The 20,039-nt window shown below is 42.3% G+C and overlaps 1 protein-coding gene across 1 annotated transcript; it reads left to right on the top strand.

Moving 5' to 3' along the window:
- Positions 1–4,892: 4,892 nt before the first annotated feature.
- ASB11 (ankyrin repeat and SOCS box containing 11) lies at positions 4,893–18,363 on the top strand. The gene is made up of 7 exons (XM_063392881.1): positions 4,893–5,019; positions 6,671–6,750; positions 9,635–9,742; positions 11,260–11,410; positions 11,622–11,756; positions 12,688–12,879; positions 16,513–18,363. Exons 1-7 carry the CDS (start codon positions 4,950–4,952, stop codon positions 16,635–16,637), a joined length of 861 nt encoding a protein of 286 aa, XP_063248951.1. The 5' UTR covers positions 4,893–4,949; the 3' UTR covers positions 16,638–18,363.
- Positions 18,364–20,039: the final 1,676 nt, after the last annotated feature.

Raw genomic sequence — 20,039 nt, 5'->3', positions numbered from 1 at the left:
GTCCTGAGGTGCTTCAACACTGTCATAACTCTAGAAATGCTACTGCAGGATGCATTGAACTTTAACTGTGCATGGCTGTTCTCTTGTACATGCTGGTTCTTCATGCTGCTTGTTTAAGCAGGAGGGACTGGTGCACTCCCTGGGAACAAGGGCACTGGCTGCTGCTGGGATTTGCTGTCTTCCTGCCCAGGCAGCAGCAGGAGTTCCAATAACCAGCCCCTACCCAGTGTGATGGGTGGCAGATAGGTGAGATGAATCCCACAATGGCTTGAGTCCAACCAGTGAGTCACTCTCCACAGCTCTTTTTAAAAGCAGGAGTGTTGTAAGTGTGCTGACCTAAGGATGCAAATAAGGCAAGGCTTGATGGGAAACAGTGTCATTAATTAGATCAAAATGATTGAAATGAAGTAGCCAGACTCTGCATGGACGTCATTGTTCTCATCTCTTCTGAGTGTTTCTGACTCCTTTTTTTACCCAGTTGCCTTCCTTTGATTGAATATATTTGATATTTTAATCCCAACTATACACATTAGAAATACACTGCTGTAATTCAAAGTGTGTGTTGCATAAGAATAGCCAAATACCTCTTTGAAGTTCTTTGAGATGAGATCCCTTGAATTTTTATTTCCTTGCCAAATTCTTCAGGTCACACCTGATACTTTTCCCTAAAAGTTGGATAAAGTTAAGGTGCCCCTTACTGAAAATCGGGTGTTTTCTAAGATGGATTGCTTTTTTCCCCCTGCTTATTCCTTGTACGTTTGTAAACTAAGCTTATATAAACATTACCTTTCCAGTTTTTTGGAGGATCTAGCTAAACTACTTCTATTTATCATTTCATGACATTTTTTTTAAGGATTAATATATTTTTTGGGTATTTTGATTTAACAATTTAGTAATTATCCTAGATTTAAGGAAGAGTGGTTGATGGAGTAGTTTGAGCTTCTTGCAGAAGTGCTCAGCGAGGTTTTTTTTTCTGCAGGGGGCTGACTTGTTCACAGACTTGTTCTGTGACATATAATAGAGTCTATCAATGGAGTTGCATGATTCACCTCGTTCAGCCCACAGCAATGATGCTCAAAAGAGCAAGGGAGGAACGATGACAGTCCTGTGTCTGCAGTGTCATTGCTCTTGTGTTCTGCCTGTTCTCACGCCTACACTATGTTGCTCATCTCTCTAGTTTCAAAAACACCAGAGATTTCCGAGTGATCACACCCGATCTTGCTGTGGTTTGCCTGCCTACCACCTTCAGCAGTGTTCATACTTTCCACCACGCTGCTCAGCCGTCTTCCCAATGAGGAGTTTCTTTTACATCCACTACAGTAATTTTCCTAGTGCTCTTGTACACTAAGAGCAGATTAAGAGATTACACAAGTTTTTCTCAAATGACTCACTGAATAATTTAACTGAAAATCTTTATTTGCCTTGTTCTGAAGCCAGGAGGGTGATTTTGCTGCTACACAAATAGAGTTAGTCCTTCTGGGAAAGTCATGTTCAGTGACTGCTTCCAAGGGTCAAACCTTCTCATGGTTTTCTAGAGCGCTTGGAGAGCTCTTTGGTATTATTCCATTAGAGATAAGAGAATTTCAGTGAAAATCACCTGATTTTCAGTTGCTTGTATTTTTCTGAGTTTTATGGACATGTACAAGTCTACATACCATCTAATAGGCTGATTGTGAAAGAAATCAGTGAATCTCCTTTGCAACCAAAAGCTGTTTTTCTAGTTTTTTCTCCTGAAAAGTGCTCTTCCTTCTTGCTTGTCTCCTGTTGAGAGCCAGTGTTGTAAATCCTACATGAGAAAGATTTCTCTGTCATTTAGGCTGACTTTACTTTGTGATGGTCTTAATCTTTTTTGTGTGTTCTTTTTCTCTGCATCCTACATTTTGTTCTTTACAGCTTTTACTATTCTTCTAGCTTCAGGAGGAATGTTTTCATTATCTCAGATTTTTTGGGCCGACCATTCAGTGTTTTGGTCCACTTTTGCTTGCTAATTTCTCCTCTGTTTCTCAGCTGAGCAGAATTAACTGCCAATAAACCAACATGTTTTTCTGTGATTCCTTAACTGAACTTCTCTTATCCTGTAATCTGTATCTTCAGCTGTGTTGTCCTGTGGCAAACTGCATTAAAATGATTAAAAAGAAAAATTTTCCTCTTTTGGATTCATAATTATTATAGTTTCTACAGATGTATATTACTGTGTAAGGAAAGGTAGATGTAATACTTTTGTAAGGAGTTAGGTAAGAATGTAATAACTTGGTTTAATTCAGACTTTTAGAAAAATTGGTCCACTTGAGAAAATTGTTTGAGGTGTTTTATCTCTGCATGTATTTTATATAGCATTTTAGTGCACCTGGGAGGACTGACCACTTATGACAGGAAGGTACTAAGCCACCTGTATTGTTATGAACCAAAAGAAATTACATGTTAAATGCCCAGAGAAATAATTTGCTGTATAATTTCCATGTGCATATCCACCACCATTTCTTCGGGATCTCTAAGAGAGGAATTATCCTGCTCTTTTCCTTGACAGATGTCAGAATTCAAGGCTAAGAGAACCCAGGCAACCAGGGGAATCAAGCAAGAAATAAATCTTCCTCCTGTGGTACATATAGAAAAATAGGAATAAATAAAAGTTTAAAATAAAAAGAAATGGGGTGTTCTACATAGATTCAAATAAATACATGCAGGAAAAAAACTTTGTTCTCTCTGGAAGTCATGCGACTTCAGAAAGTAAAAAGGGCAGTTAAAGAAAGGCTGCATCTTGTTCAATTTCAAATATTACACCTTTGAATCAATGGAGGATAATATAAAAATATTTCCAAAACAGAGAATGCTGTTTGCAAGAGATATCAATAGACACCATTCTTTATCCCTGAGTAATGGGCAAAATTGACATGTAATCATGTGTTTCTTTTTGTGCAATTTCAATGTATTTTTCTCCTCCTAGAATAACTTTGACTTCTTAGCCCAGGCTTTGTCCATGTGGGTTTATTTTAAATTCTTTCATGATAATGCTTTTCTTTGACATGTTTGCCTTTGTTCTGTATCTGAGTACCAGCAAGGCCTGTTCTCAAGATGGAAAAGACAGAAAAGTATTCTTTTTGCAGCACCTCTGAACAATTTCTGCAACTTTATCTATGAAGTCTTTGTAAATGGAACTGCTGCCTCGAAGAATAAATCCAGTGTGCATGTATAGGCATTCAAGTGGTATGGAGAGCATCTGTCCGAAAAATTATTCTCATTTATGTAGATTTGGAAAGGAATTTCTCATTTTTTTCCTATATGCAGAGATGTTCAAAATATCTTATCCTTGATATTGTTATTTAGTATCAAATACCTCATACCAAATAAAACCCGGATGTATTTTTGGTCACTGAGGAACAGCAGGTCCTGAAGGGTTTAAAATAGATGACATATGATACTAAGAATAGCCCAGTGCAACTTCGCCAACCTGAGAAACTATTCAAAGAGCAAATCAAAATGGAGGGCAGTTCTATACTCCATTCTTTCACTAACATTTATTTTGCCATTTTTGCTTTGTTTTGCTTCAAGCTTTTAATTAAGATTTCCTTGGCTTTGCTGACCCATTTCTATATTGTTAAAGGCAACAGAAAAGAAGCTGCCAGGATAGCAGAAGAGATCTATGGAATAGTCCCAGGTAAAGTAAAAATATGGACTCTTAACATTTAAATATTTATTTATTTGCCGCATTTTTGTAACTTGAGGATTTAAATCAGTGAGTTGCCATGAAATGAGGGATTTTTTGCTAAATGCATGGGTAAATGCTTTAACCTGAAGTGCCTCCCATTTCTGGGGTCTTTCCAGTGTCAGTATTTGTTGGCATGATTTAGGTGTGCAAAATATGAGACTCCATAATTATCCAGCTAGAAAGAGGACAACATTTGCTCAAGGCACTATGGTAAATAAAAATATTGTTCTCAGATGCAAGCTGTTCTTTATCAGTGGGTACAGATGATTTTACTAAATGTCCAGTTCTACTGCCAGAGAATATTTAGGAAAAAGTTTTAGCACAGTGATTTTCTGAAAGGAGATGCTAGGAGGATATAACTAATGACTTTATGAATCCGAGTCAAGAATCCTTGTTTTGTTAAACCAGATAATAAAAATGAATGCCGCTAAAATTGTTCTGAAAAATATACAACACCAGAATATATTGTATTTCATAGGTTATTTAGTAGGTGATGGTTTGGGGTTTTTTTTCCAAGAGATTTTAGTCCTTCACATCACTGCCATAATAATGAATAAGCATGTGTTTGCATTCCTGTTAATTCCACTAATGTAAATTGACTCAGTGTTTTCAATTTGCTGCTAATGAGGGCTTATTTTCCTAGCTGAAGATTCTTATCAGCGTTGTGACATCACACATTTCTATGTGACTCAGTCGTTGGGCACTTGCTGTGTGATTGTGCCATTGTGAACAGGCACAGGAACAGCATCAGAACACTGGTGCTGTGGGATGGCCACCCAAGGCAGGGAGATTAGGGGCTAACCAAGAGAAATACTGCAGCCAAGCATTTTTGACAAAACCTTTATGAAGCCTGTATATATACAGGCATGTCTTGGTTATGAATTTATTTTTATTCTCTAGAATATAATTCCAAACATTTATTACTGTCATTTTTTTCCAAGCACCTTTATGGAATCATAGTCTGTCACGTGGTGAGCAGCAGTTTTTCCTTCAAGCAGGTTCTTATTGAGGTGCCTTGAAATTCAGCAGGCCGTAACATCTCTTTATCTGCCAGTTGCCATTTGCAGAAAGCCATTAAGGATAATCTTACAAAATGTAAAGTCATGTGATGTTGTTGCTGGGGCACTGTATCACATTACAGCCAGAGCTTCAAGGCCTTGTCTCTCTGCAGTGAAGCAGCGCAGCAGCTGCAGGGCTGCACAGTCCATCTGTAGGCATTCAAAAAGAGCCCTTTCTTTCAGTCATGCCGCTCCCAGCTGAGAAAGGGAGGTGTGCCCTGTATGGGAACTATATTTGCCACACCTTTCAGGGAGGTAGGTTGTGGTGGCTGGCGTGGAGGTGAGCAGCAGTGGGTGTTGTCCTGGGGCTGTGTGTGCATACACATGTGCTGGAAGTGCCCTGGCAATGTGTGTGGGAACACGCGCTCGCACGCGTTGTAATCTGAGGGAAAGGTAAATGAGGCCCTGTAGCTCTGTTTGAGTAACTCCTGAATCTTCCTGCTGCATGAGGGCTCTGGGCTTTGTCACTTGCAATGTCTTACGACTTTCTGAACTGAGCTTGCCTGTTTCAGTCACCAGCATGATGAGAGGTGTGGGGTATTTGGGATGTTTTCAGGAAGATGCTTCTTGGTCCCTATTTGGTTCCTGTTTCCATTGCTTTGACTCGTGTCATTCAGAGCCTTGACATATATTGTGCCAGCTGGCACATGGAAAGACATGGTCCTTCCATGCCGGTTTCCTGCCTTAGGCGCCCAGGAAATGCTCCATAAATAAAAGGAAACAAAATGAATAACTATAGTTAAAACTGTATAGCTAAAGTGCATCCTGGTCCTTAGGTAACAAAAGGAGATTCTTTTGGCCAAGGGTAAAATCTCTGCTGTGTCCTTGGCCTCGAGTCCCCATGGATGTGTCTGTGCCTCTCATTGATTTCTCCCTGCCTTGGGTAGCATTTGGAATGGAGATAAATCACCCTTTTCATCCTCTCTAGTGTGCGGCATAGCTGAAAAAATTAAACAGGACAAGGGTTTCAAATACAGTGCCCATGGGCTTGCTGTACAACAGAGTATGAATGCAAACACTGGTATTGCTTCTGTCCTGTGGCACTGGAAATGCAGCTGGCCTTTGGAGAAATACTTACTACACACCATGTCACAGTATGGTTATAAATTTTAATATAGGACAAGTACATTTGCTCTCTACTTGAGTGGCAGGGATTTAACCTCAGCTGAAAGTTTATGCCTGCAGGTGGTAGCTAGGCTAAAGAATTATTTTTCTTGGCACATAAATAGATGAAGATAAGAAAAAGGGCAAGCAAGCCTACGTGAAGGAGTCTAAACAGTTCAGCATCTCAAAATTATTAAAGAAGAAAAGTAAAGCCTTCAGGTAGAATTTGTTTTTCCATGTATTTTCTAAAATATTTCAGTGAAGAGGATGATTAAACCTGTTACATGGTAGTGTGAGAGGGAGGATGTTATTTATGAAATTGTCAGTTCAGGAAATAAAACTGCCAAGGACATGCCAGACTTCATTTGATGGACAAGTCAACCCTGCTATGAGGCTCTTAACAAAATGTCAGGGAAGCTGGGATGCAATTTGTGACAAGAGCTCTTGAGGAAGGTGGAGGCTGATATGGTTTTGAGTAGGAGAATTGCAGGGTTCTGAGGTCTCCATGTGAAACCCAGCAGCACTAAACTCGTGATCTTTTCTGAAATATGTTTTTAGCTGTTCTTTTAAAAGTTCTGCCATGAAGCTTTTGTTTAGGTCTCTAAATCTTGAGAGCAGCCAGCGCTCTCAAGATTGCTGACCCCTCAGCTGCTCTGCTGAAATCAATTCATCAAACAGTCTCACTGCTGAGCCCACACTGATTTCATTTACGTGCATTTACGTGTGGCAGTGCTTCCCCTGTCCTCCCAGGATCTGCTTTTGCTGCATAGCTGAATTAGTTTCCATGCATCTGCTGTTTCAGGCAGCTGGGCAGACCGGTCCCCTCTTCATGATGCTGCCTTCCAGGGACGCCTCCTCTCTCTGAAAACCTTGATTGCACAGGTAAAAGCCCACAGGTAAAGAAAAGGCTGGGAAGCAGGGCGGTTTTACATGAATTGCTTTTGTGGGCTGGTGAACTGGTAATAGACTGCAACAGGGCATAAGAAATATGGAATAATATATCAGCACAAATGCCTCTGGGCATGGATTAGTTTGCTCAGTTAAGAAGCTGAGGACAAGCCTGGGACAAAGACTATCACAGCTTGCATTTTTCTATACAATAAACAATGATCCTTCTGCTCTTTCTTAATGATGAACCAGGCAACTAGGCTTGAATAGGGTCTGAGAATAGGGACAATAAATATATATATGTAGATTATTTAAAAAATCCCCAAACCAGTAAAAAGCTGTAAAAGTGCATTTTGCTGTTTTAAAGTCAATCTGAAACCCTCTGCTCCAAAAGGAACTGAGAGTTCAGGCAAAAGGAAGAGAGGAGGAGAGAATACATGAGAAGGAGAAGAAGCTGGATATGAAAAGAGATAGGTTATGGTTGTTTGTGCTCTGACAATCATCTTCTTTATCACCTTTGTTAAACTCAGTGTCCTCATTTATCAGGAATAGGTAGCTGTCCCCCTCTCCCTCTTGCCCCCACAGCACTGCAGGGAAATTAATACCCTGAGTGTAAAGCTTTCTATGTGGCTATCAGACTTTTTACAGTAAAGTCAAGGTAGTTTTTACCAGAGGACACAGCTCTAATGGACAGCATCCTCAAGGAGTGGAGCTGCCAGTGTGAAAGCCTCCTCTCCAGACATCTCTTGAGAAATAGCTGCAGCTAAAAAAAGATGCTGTTTACAGACGTTATTTGCCCTCCCATTTTCTGATCCCTCTTTCCTTCACCTGCTGACATAAAGTGATTTTTATGGAAAAGGAAGTGATGGAGGTTAGAGATGAAAAGAAAGAGGGTTTATTCATTTAGGGAGTTAATGGTTTTCTGACCGCTGTATCTCCATTTATGCTGACCTTACACCACTTGCTTTGTGGAGCACCTATTGTTGTGGTTATAACATTTAGTTAATCCACCCTTTCTCCTTTTCCTGAAGACATTTAATTTTGGGAGTAAAAGATGAAGGTCTTTGCTGATGAAAAGAGATCAAGGCAGCAATGTCTGTAGTGCCTGAATTGGAGCTGAGTCACCACAGATTGATAAATGTAGGGATGAAGTTGTGCATGGAGCAGCATAATCATTGCTCATTGCTTCAATATAGTTACGTCACTAGCCTGAAATGAAGTATGGGACTGTACTTGAGTATCTGTGGGACACTCAGAAGTCTCTACTGCAGCACCACAGCTTTCAAGAGAGCCACTGAGCCTCTGGGTGCACAGGGAATGCCTGCACATAGGGAGGCCATGTAGTGCTGGAGATTTAAAATGGCTCAAGAACGCCCCAACGCCTGTTTCATTGCCTGAAAAAAACAGTTTGATTTTTCATGTACATTGAAAACAAGGTTTATCATGAGAGACATTTGGCAGACAGCCATTATAAGATCTACAACTTATTTTCCATTTTGTTATGGAAGGAATTGCTGTTTTTCCCAAGATACAGTGCTTATTGTCTCACTTGATATGACTGAGGTTTTCTAGTTGAATATATATGTACATGTATATATGAATAATGATTGAGAATCGGTCTCCTTATTAGGAGTCTTTAGAAGCAATTAATCTTGAAGGAATATGCTGATCAAAAAGTATGAAATAACCATACAATTAAAAAATGGAATAATCTCTATTTTTTCAAATATACCACCACTGTAATGCATGAGAAATTTAACCAGAATTACTTTTACATTAGTAATATTTCCACTTGGTTGAAAAAGATTGTTTTCCAATCATATAATGCTTAGCCTGAAGTGTTTACAATGCTTTTAATACTCACGGCCTCAGGACTGCTCACATTTTGCTTCATGAGGTTGTTCCCAGGTACTCCTTTCTGCCCATTGCATTGGGTACTGTGTACCAAAAAGTGCATTGCTGCCATCTCGTGAGCTGCCCTGGCTATAGCACGTCAGGCAGACACCTACTGTGCTTCAAAATATGAGATCAGGTGGAAAATGGAGCTGCTTCCAGGCCTGTTCTCACACAGGGCTGTAAAATTCTAATTACCAGGAGATTTAGCTGCATCCAGAGGGAAACACGTGTGAAAACTGCTTTACGCTCTGTGAATATGTCTGGTTTGTCTTTGTGCAGGAATAGATATTGCAACTGTCAGTTAGGGAAATGCCTGAAATAAGGCATCTGTAAATCACTGTTCTTTCTTCCAGTGTAAAACATTACCTGGATAGTCAGATAAGAGGAACTGATTTGTGGGTGGGGTTGGACTCGTCTCTCTTAGAGGTTTACCAGGTACTTATTACCTCAGTGTGGTGAAACACACTTGGGTACCCCAAGTAGTGAATGAAAGAACATTCACAAATACAATTTGTCTGCCCTACTGGAAACAGCTGCTTTAGCATGGGATGCATCACGTCCTAGGGAATCCTGTTTCTCCCCACTGAAGGAGCTGCCAGCTCCAGCTGAGCTGCAGATACCTGTGCCAGAAGCATCCTCATTCAGGGAGATGAATCCCTCCAGTTGCAGCTCCTGCTGCAGGAGGTAATAGGGAAGGGAATGCCACCCCTGTAAGTTACAGAAATGTGATGTCTTTCCTGCAATTGACAGCACATTGTAAAGAGCTAGAAATACAAGGCACAGCTTGTAATTGCTCCCTCTTTAACCCCATCCCCAGCTGTGGTTTGTGGGGACAAGAACTGAATCACTGAGCAGCACCAACCCGAGCCGAGCCCTTTCCCTGGGCACACAGCACAGACATGGCTCTCCCTGCCCACAGCAGCCCTGCAGAGCCGTGGTTCAGGCAGGGCATCCCCCTCACACCCCTGGCCCCGCATTGCAGGGTTTCAACGTGAACCTGGTGACCACAGACCGTGTGTCAGCTCTCCATGAAGCTTGCCTGGGGGGCCACGTCGCCTGCGCCAAGGTGCTGCTGGAAAACGGAGCCCAGGTGAGTCCTGGGGGTGCCCCTGGAGACACGGGCACCTGGGGATGGATGCTCAGCATTGATGGGGATGGTGGACGTGCTGTCCATGTGGCAGGGCCAAGATGCAGGTGGACATCTCAGGCAGAAGTGTAGAAAAACATAACAGCGTTCTGTTTCCCTGGGTGCTGGATTTGTCTCCCCCCTGTATCATACCATTATTCTCTTTTGTTTTCCTTTTTGTGTGTGAAGCATAGTCACGTTTGATGGAAAATGAATTAAAGATTCTAAGTGAAATAACCTTGAAGAAAGTAACTCACACCTTCACCCTCCCCCTCTCCCTCAGCAATGATCCTTGGAATTACATCTGGTTTTCTATGGGAAGGGTTGGGAGTCTCATGTAAGTAAAAATGGATGTGCTTGAAGCAATGAAACATTTTATCTGCTAATAAAATAACAATTCCCACAGCTGGACCTAAGGCAGAGTACATGTTCACAACAGAGATTAAGGAATGGATGAAATATGTAAGAATATTTTTATGTCAGCTGAGTTTTCAAGTAAAATTTATATGGCAAGAAACCAAGCAGCACCAAAACAGTCAAGAGACCTCCAGTGCTGCCAGCAGCTCCTGCCACACCTGCCTGATGACACTGGGAGGAGGTGAGGGCAGTGGAAATCTTAGAAATTGGCATGTGCTTGCATAATCCATTGCTCTTCTATAACGTGCCACAGAGTTAAAGACATGCAGATTTGCTTCACAAATTGGCCCCGAGGGCTACGTAGTTAAACATAGCATAAACAGGGATACAGTGTGATTCTTAGGGTGTCCTGAGCAAGGCCAGGAGTTGGACTCGCTGATCCCAATGGGTCCCTTCCAACTCAGCATGTTCTGTGACTGTGATCTACAGCTCTGCTGTCCCAATGGAGAAGGGCAATAGTGGTTCTTGCCAGGTCTTTGCATCAGAAGTCGGGGAAGAAAATTTCTGTCTTGCATAGACACACATGTAGATGAACTCCTTCAAGCTCCTTTCTGTTTGGGATTGTGTTTCTATGATTTTTTTTAATTTTTTTTTCCAGAAATGTGTTTTTAAGTGAAAGTATTAAACAGAAAGTAAATGTTCTCATTTAAAAAGCAAAGCCATTTTCATTGAGGGTGCTCTACCTTGAGGCTAGTGCAAGCTAAACAATCTTGAAGATACTCAACTTCTTCCCATTAAAAAAATGGAATAAAAAAATTGCATTTTTTAGCAGCTCTCACAGGAGCATCTATAGCAGACAGAGTTTCTGCCTTATGGCACTATCTGGGAAAGAGGGCAGATATCAAAGGAGAATGTTATATATGTTATGTCACAACATATAAGTCAGAAATAAATAATAAAAATAATAATAAAAAATAATTAAACAAAGTAAAGTAAATAAAATAATTCCTACAATTACACACGGCAGGAGTCTCACTCTGGTGGCCCTCTGGTGTGCACAGGAGGTGTGTTGCAAGGGCACTCCTCCTAAACTGGGTCTTCCTGGGTGTGCCCTGCCTCTGCAGGTCAATGCAGCCACCATCGACGGCATCACCCCCCTGTTCAACGCCTGCTGCAGCGGCAGCGCAGCCTGTGTCAGCGTGCTGCTGGAGTTCGGGGCCAAGGCGCAGCTCGGGAGCCACCTGCCCTCACCCATCCACGAAGCAGTCAAGAGAGGTAATGTTCTGGGTGTGAGGGGTGCAAGGGAGGCCAAAAATAATGACGTGACAAATGTGTCTTTTGTTGGTGACTAAGAATTTAAAAAAATAAATGATTCCGTATCAGTGCAGATAAACAGGCTTGGCTTTGTCACAGCTCTCGTGCCTCACAGTGGTATCTGGGTGTGTTCTGCTCTGCAGCAATTCAGGGACAGCTCTTCCCTCCGCAGGTCACAGGGAGTGCATGGAGACCCTTCTGGCACATGAGGTTGACATTGACCAAGAAGACCCTCAGCATGGGACCCCTCTCTACATGGCCTGCACCTACCAGAGAACAGAATGTGTCAAGAAGCTTTTGGAGCTAGGTACACCTGGAGAAGGGGCCAGGGGAGAGCTATGGTGCTGTCAGCCAATGCCACTGGTCTCTCTGAGCTGCCTCTCTACTTGATACATCATGGGTCACTTCCACAAGAGTTGTTCGGGAGCCTGACTCTGTCAGACTTATTTGAGGCTATTAAAAATTTCCCCTGTGTTGATAAAGAAATGATGGTTTCCTAAGTGAAAAGCCTTCTTAATTACAGACATGTAATGAGGCTGTCTGAATGTGAAAAGGGAATTCTTTTAGTATTCTAGAATGATAACAGGAAGCACAGAAAATGCTGGCCAGTATTACTGACCAAAATCAACTCTTGCTTAACAGAGCAGTTTATCAGAACCATTAAGTTCACCTCCTCCTCAGTGGATGATGAGGGCAGCAGTAAAGCTGCTTGAAAGAATAATCACTGCAGGTCCAGGCACAGGCTATGAACTAGCACAAATTTTTGCTGTCAGTGTGTATTAGCTGACTTACACCTGCTCACAGTGTGGCCCTGCTGTGCCCAGCCAGCCTGGGGCAAGCATTTTGCTTGCTGTGCTTCCAGAATTATTACAATGAGGTACCTAAAGGTTTCGGGCTTTTTTCCCCCTGGCAATTAAATTAACATAATCCATGTTAGATTTTATGCCATTGACAACTTTAAAAGAGCATTTAGGAGGCTTTGAACATGTACCTGGGAAGGTCAAGCTGCCCAATTCTGGGCATTGTAGATGAGGTTTGGTGGCCCAGAGCACTCTTACAGAGCAGGGGTTTGACCTGATGAGCTTTTGCACAGCTGCTGTTGAGAGCTGGGGGAGGTCCTGTGTGCCCTCCATCCCCTCCATTCACTGAGGCTATCAGTGGGAACCAGCCTGTGGGATGCAGGTTCAGACAGTCCCTGCTGCCTACCAGACCTAACCACGGGCTCTCGTTCACCCAAGGAGCCAATGTGAACATGGGGAAGCGATTGGACACCCCCCTGCATGCAGCAGCGAGGAAACCCAGCGTGGAGATTGTTGTCCTGCTGACAGACTATGGTGCTAACCCAAAATGCAGAAATGCTGACCTCAAATGTGCCCTGGATCTTGCTACACCCCACAGCAAAGTGGAGCAGGCGCTTCTGCTTCGGGAAGGTAATCATTTCCTTTCTTCTCCTTTTCTAAGTAAAGCAGCATTTATATCCTTTACCTGAGTAGATTTTCTTAACTGCTTTTATAAGTAATGCTCTATATAAATTCTCTTGCTTTCTCTGCTGCCTTCAAACCTCCAACACATGAAACAGAAATCTGTTTTGTTGCTAGATCTGCCACCTGGTGCTACGGTTTTAGGAGATAAATTAGTCAGTTATTCTGTGCTTTGTTTTCCTGTCAAATCAGGAAAATCATACATATTTACCTAGTGGGAATCCTAGGGTTAAAAACTACCATGCAAGTTTATTGATAGATAATATTTTAGCACCACCATCCAGTGTTCAGCTTTGCACCATGGCTCAATGAGTGTCCTCGGTTGCCAGGAGAAAGCAGAGCTCTTTGCCAGGTGACTCTTCAGCTTCACAGCTCCTCCATGTGGTTTATGGGGCTGCAATCCCAGCACAGACCAGCACTTTGCTGTTTACCTCCAGGCTTCCTGCAAGTAATTATCTTTCCAGTTTACTGGAAGAAACCTCTGAGCAGAAATGAATCAGTGCAGTGTTCTCTTGTGCAGTTTTCACCTGCACAACATTTGGCCAGAACTTGATGCATCCTAGAGCAATATCTCTGTGCTATGGGCTTGCTGACTGAGTTCCCCCCTCCTCTGATCTCCATATTTCCCAGCTCACTGGTACCCTGTTAGTTTGTCTGTGTCCCTCTGAGGCTCTTCTGGCTCAGAGGGTGAATGGTGCTCGGTCCATGCCAGGCAGCCTCCCACCTTCCTGAGCCTGCTCACAACCCACCACAGGCCAGAGCATGATGTGCACAAAAAGCCCAGTTCCAAACAGCTCTTGCACGGTGAATTAATAAATGTAGGTAAATTAATCAATGTCAGTGTTGCACACAGGCTTTGTGCTGAGCCTCTGAACACAGGTGGGCTTTATGGAGGAAATGAAATATTGGCTTAATATCCTTTTGTCCTGCTCCCTTTCTCTCTGACTTCATGCAGAGCTTTAATTTGTCATGTCTAAAACCTTCTGAGAGGAATTTTGTTTGAGTGCTTCTCACCTTGTGTGACTTCTGTCCCCATACCTGAGTTGCCCAGGGCTCAGTGGCAGACTGTGGGAGCAAAAGCAGAGCTGCCAAGTTCTGCTACCATTGCCCATGAATCGGAGTTCGTGTAGACAAAGAAATATCCTAATATTAATAATTTGCTCTTCCCAAACTTTCCTTTTCACTCTCAGCTTGTCACCCTCTTCTCCCTTACAGTCAGAAAGGCTCTAAAGGCAAATCAATTCCTGCTGACTATTTGTTTTTCAAGCATGACGTTTCCTCAGTTTCCTCACCTTTGCTCCCACTTTGAGATATTTTGCTATGCTTAACATGCAACTACTCTTTTCCCCTACATCAGTGTTTTCTGAGGTCCTTCTGTTTGAAATAAGTACCTCAGGCTAGAGTTTCTCTATCCCTAACTTCTCCACGGAGGTTATTTAGGTGGGTTCCTTTAATTGCTCCTCCCATTAGCTATAAAGTGATGTGAAATATAAAATGTGTCTGTTTTCCTAAGGACTTTAGGAGATGGTAGTTTCTTCCTTCCCTTCCAGAGACAGTAGTGCAAATGTACTTTTTTATATATCCCATATTTTTCTATTAATTTCTTCTCAGAAGGGATATTATCAGCCTGTTTAAGCTCCTAAAATTTCCTGTACAGATTATGAAGTTTACCTGTAAGACACAAAGACAGGCCTTTAAGCCCACATCTCTACCTATTAATTGTCAAACTCTGCTGTGATTGCTACTGCTTGGACAGAAACTGGAGTGGGAGGGCAAGAGAGGGTTCAAAAACTGAGCACCTCTGGGGAGCTGTAAAGGTTGCACCTGGAGCAGCTGTAGCAAGAGAAAAGTGAAGGGGAGGCAGTGATACATTCACTAGCAGGGTGCATTTGCATTTGTAGACTTGTAGTCAGAGAAGCAATGGAGCCTCATGTCCAGTGGGTTTGTGCCTGGCATGCCCCTCACCTGATCTGTGGTGGGGACAGCTCCTGGTAACCGTGGGGAAAACACCAGGGCAGCACCCCTGTGGGCAGCACCCCTGTGGGCAGCACCCCTGTGGGCAGCTCCCCTGTGGGCAGCTCCCCTGTGGGCAGCACCCCTGTGGGCAGCCACTGCCCAGGATGAGTCCTCTGACAGCTTTCCAACCACTCGACCCTCTGATGCTTAACAAGGGTTCTCACATACAGCAAGGGAATGGCAAGAAGGCTTCTCATCTTCTCCTCTTGGTTTTTTGTTGTTCTTTCTTTTTTTTTTTTTTTTTTAATCCTCAATGCCTTTTTGAAAAAAATTGAATACTTTGTGTCTTTGAGACCTTTCATCAAAAGTTTTCCCTTCAGTCAGACTTAGCTAAAATTAGATGACACAGTAAGAAATGTTATGAGGAGCATTGGTAGGCAGACTGACAAACATAAATATTCTGAGACTGTGGTCATGTAAAAATGCTAAGTTGCGGTTACTACTTGTGCAGGTACCTGCTGAGACACCAGTAGCTGGAAAAAGCATGTTCTATATATATGAACAATTAACTGTACTTATCCCTTATCTTTATCTTCACAAAACTGCTGGGGGCTGTCTTATATCCTGAGCAAGGGCTGTGCATTCCAGAACTCTCCCTCCAGTGCAGACAGTTTTTGGTATTTTACGTGTTTGCTCAAGAAAAGATGCCAAACAACCTAGCTGTGGATACAAAAAAAGGTGTTTAGTGTTCCCAGTTTTCAAATTGCTGAACCAACTCTGACAACACAACTGAAGCATGAACAATAATGTATCTAACTCTCCCTGACTTCAGCAAGTCATTTCGAGATAACACAGCCAGAAAGAGAGCTGCAGAAGCCCAAGAACTAGATACAGTAGTTTTATATGCTAGTAAAGCATATGTATTTTATTTAAATATTTGCATAATTGTTAATCCTAAAAAACATGTGTAAATATGTCTATTTAAATGTGCTTTTATAATTAAAAGAGGTAAGTGTAGGAAAAGGGAATACAGGTGATCTTGTCTCTGATAAGTACCAGCTGTGTTTATTACCCAGTACAGCCTCTCCTCTTATGAGTCACAGCGATAGCCAATAAAGAAAAGTGTAATAAAAAGGAGTAGGTTGGGTGGTCAAGGGATCATCATGGAGGATCATGAAGAAGGATCCTGGGAAGACAGAATCACTGCAGTGAGGTCAGTCTGGGTCTGCAGTTAGAGCCTGTTGTTGGAACCTGCAGTCACAGTCTAGCTGGGTAAAAGCCTGCAGTCAGAGTCTTCAAACTGATACATGCAGAGTTTAGCAGGAAATAACCAGCAGTCAGAGGCTGCAAGGTAAACCTGCAGTAGGAGCTTGCTACAGCCAGAGTCAGCAAATAGATGGAGTCAGGATGGCTGAGCTGTAAAGAGGAATAAACCAGGACCCTTTTCACGCTGTGATAAATAAGAAGTCTGTCTCTTGGCTCATTTCTACCTTCTAACAAGAGGGCTGCTGCAACAATTACATAGTGCTTGGTTGAGTTGCAAATCTCGCTGGTGTCTGTTGCTTTGAGTCATGCTGGTGGTGTATTTGAGGGTGCTTATTCTGGCCTTTTATCTCTCCCCTCCAGGTCCTGCCAGCCTTGCCCAGCTGTGCAGGTTGTGTATCAGAAGGCAGCTGGGTCGGTCATGCCTGTACACAGCCCACAAGCTGCACCTGCCTGAGCCACTTGAGAACTTCCTCCTGTATCGATAACTCTGTGACTGCCTTTAGACTGGAAAAGAAAGAGGAGCAAATGGTTGTTTACTCCCAGACTATTTTATCAAAGAAAAAAAATCAATGGCATCATTTACCGTCTTCTGTGGCTACCAAACGTTACCTGCTGTGTGACAGTGAAAATTGAAAACATCTTTTCACAGGCAGTGAATGGTATTATGGATACAGTTCCCTTACAATCTATTGCCACATCGACTTGCACCAGCCTGACAAGTTCTAGTACATAAACATCTCACTTGACACATTTATAGACGCATAGGCACAAGTCCACTCACCCACACACACACACAGATGTCCCCTGCATTTAGGGCTATATGTATTTGTACAGTATCTGTGCATCTTCTTCCCTTTGCCCATCCAATCTCAATGTCAAAATCAAGGCAGTGGATGTTTTTCGTCCATTAGTGTGGGAAAATGAAAGCTTTCAGTGATGAACATCAGACATATACAATATACTGCACATCTTTTATCAGATTTGATTTTGCACCCTTTCATCTCCTTCCTATTGTCTACTGGAGCCCTACCAATTTCCAGTGGTCTCTGGCTGTCCAGCCACTGTGCTCATCCCTGTGCACAGCTATCCCCAATGCTAACACATCTCGTCCTTGGAGGTACAAGCAATGTTATGAAAGCAGGTGCAGGGATTTTGAGTAAACCCACAAAAATGTGTGAAAGCCTTAAAAAACCCTTCCATCTCTTCTAGAAAAAAATCCCTCCAAAGTTATATCACCTGAGATCTGGCTGTATTCATTACATGAGCATTTTTTCATAGCTTAATTCCATGACAGAACTGCAAATGTTTTTATAGGCATAGTAGGTAATATTTTAATGTCCATCCTTTGCAAGGTTTAAAAAAGCAAAGGAAGGAGTTCTTTTTTTTTGGCTTTGCATGGCTGACATTTCTCAAAGTAAGTCCTTGGACTCTGGAGCTGGACAAAAGCAGGACAACTAAAGATAACTGTGCATCATCCAAACGTTGTCCATTTGGGATTGGAGTGTTAATGGATAAGTGTTGGATTTTCCTCACTAGGCATGGTTTGCAGGCTTGTCTGCTCCCTCATCCCCTATTCTTGAGGCTTTAATTACTCCCTAGAGGAAAGGATTTTTAGAATGCTATAATTGTAATGCATTGTGATACTAGTTTAAAAATGTGAGGATTAGTAGTACCTCTGAGTTGAGAAATGCGGTATACAGTGACATTTACAGTGCCTGTTTGGCTTTGTAAAGGTTTGTTTAATTTTCCTGGGGAGGTTCTTCTGGGGGGTGAAACATTTCTTCAGAGCAAAGTTTTGGTAAACTTCTACCGTGAGACAGGCAATGGTGTTTCACTAGTTGTAGTAAAATGGGAAGCAGAATTAAATTAGTCTGTCTCCATTTTGCTCAGCTTCATAGGTCCCAGAGGCTGCTGACACATTTTCAGGCTGTCAAATGTAGTGGTTTCTTTATGAGTTAGGCATCCTGGTACCAACTTTCACTGCCCACACATCTTAAGTCAGAGGGAATTGGCTTCCTGGAGCCTGATACAGGACTGGCTTCCAGCATCATTCAAGCTCCTGTCCCTGCCCCAGCAGCAGCAGTCTCTCGTTCAATGTTAATCCCTTAATGTCACCGTGACAGTTTGTCCGAGACAAAGGTCTAATGTTTCCCATACTTCTTGATGATTAATTCAGCACAAGCAAGATAAATTGAGCTCTCAGCAGCTCATGAGACTGGACCTTCAGCATTACAGCCAAAATTGGAAGCAGTTTTAGGCCTGTGTTTGCACGTATTGAATGTTATCTGATGGCAAGAGCTATTGTCCATTCAGTTGTCAGTGACATCAATGACCTTGTACCGTATAACACATCATGAATCTCAGAGATTTGAACACTAAATTCTCAAGAGCCTTTGAAAATCAAATACTATCAAGACAGAAATGTCTATATTAATCTGATGTCAGCAGATCTCTCTCAGTTCTATCTTCACTGCAAACTCACCTGCTCTGCTGATAAGGTGGCAGTGAAAATACCATCTGCTCTCTAAATAGAGACAGAGCCTCAGCTGTGTGAGCTGTCAGATTTGCACTGCAGTCAAGGGACTAAGGCAGTTCATGGGATTTATTTCAGAATGTGTAACACTGAATTGATTTCCTGCTGCGATCATCAATGAAAGCAGTATTTCACTTGCATAGGATTTTGAATTGAAAAAATGTATCTCCATTAAGAAAATGCAAAGTCTATTCAGCCTGTCAGAAAGTTTTATCTCAAGAAACAGGAGAAGGTGCCCTATATTTATTCCTGATATTAGCTTCCCATCAAAAAATCACCTTACCTTTCCTTGTTTCTGCAGACATCATTGTCTCTGAAATTCTCTATATCAGAAAGTCTGACAGCCTTAATAAATCAGAAGTTCAGGAGTCCTGAGACTAAGAAATTTCATTAGAAACTTGACCTAGACTTTCTTGCTCTTACCTCAAAATATGAATTACCCCTTTAATTCTCACTGACTGTGCTTTGTGTCATAACAATGCATGGAAATAGCTGTGACAGGTATTTATTTATTTATTTTTATTTCAAAAATGCTATCTCATGTGAAGATAAGGAAAGACAGGGACAATTTCCATGAGGCTATTGAGCCTTGGTGATCTTTCAAAATGAGTTTGGAAAACATCTGTCAGCTGCTTTTCTGAAGGTAGTAGAAATGAAACTAACTTTACAAGGTCTCCTTTCTTTAAAACAAGTGGTGTCTTCTCTGTCATTCTATGATCATTGACCGAAATCAGTTGTTTGGGTAAGGTATGGTTTTCCTGGGGATACAGGAAAATCATGTGCTGCAATCCCATTGCTATGCAGTGCTCCCTCAGTCCCTTGCCCAAAACGTGGCTCCACAGGTTTCCCTGCAACTTGAGAATAGTTTTGCTCAGAGTTTTCTCTGCAAGCATTCTGGCCAATGGGCCACGTCCTCTGGGACACACAACAGTGAGTATAAACAGGCTGACACATTTGGGAGGGCTTAACAAACAATGTTTCCTAAGGTAGCCAGGAAAGGAAGTTTATTCTGATTTGGCCCCAAAAAGATCTGTTTTGATCTCCTGACCAGCCTGCTGGGTTCAAGGTGAGCTCTGCTCCTATGCTGCAACTCTGCTATTGGCATTTAACAATCCTCCATCCTCTCTAGGACTCAACATTTTTTACCAGTCCCTAAATTTCTGTCTGTCCAGTTGAATCTGTCATTCAGAGAGTGAAATTAAAAAGTGTAGGGAAATGCTAGACTACTGAAACTTGTTGTTATACTGTAGGAGCTGCAATTCCCCTCATCTGCCTTGAGGTGCCAATACCCACCTTCCCAGGCAGATGCAGGCTGTGAGGGAGGCTGTCTGTCTGTCCACCTGTCTCCTTTTGT

Source organism: Prinia subflava, chromosome 3 (genome assembly GCF_021018805.1).
Source record: "Prinia subflava isolate CZ2003 ecotype Zambia chromosome 3, Cam_Psub_1.2, whole genome shotgun sequence".
NCBI classification, from domain to species: Eukaryota; Metazoa; Chordata; class Aves; order Passeriformes; family Cisticolidae; genus Prinia; species Prinia subflava.
Note: the sequence above shows the minus strand (reverse complement) of the source record. Positions and strands in the feature narration are given on the sequence as shown.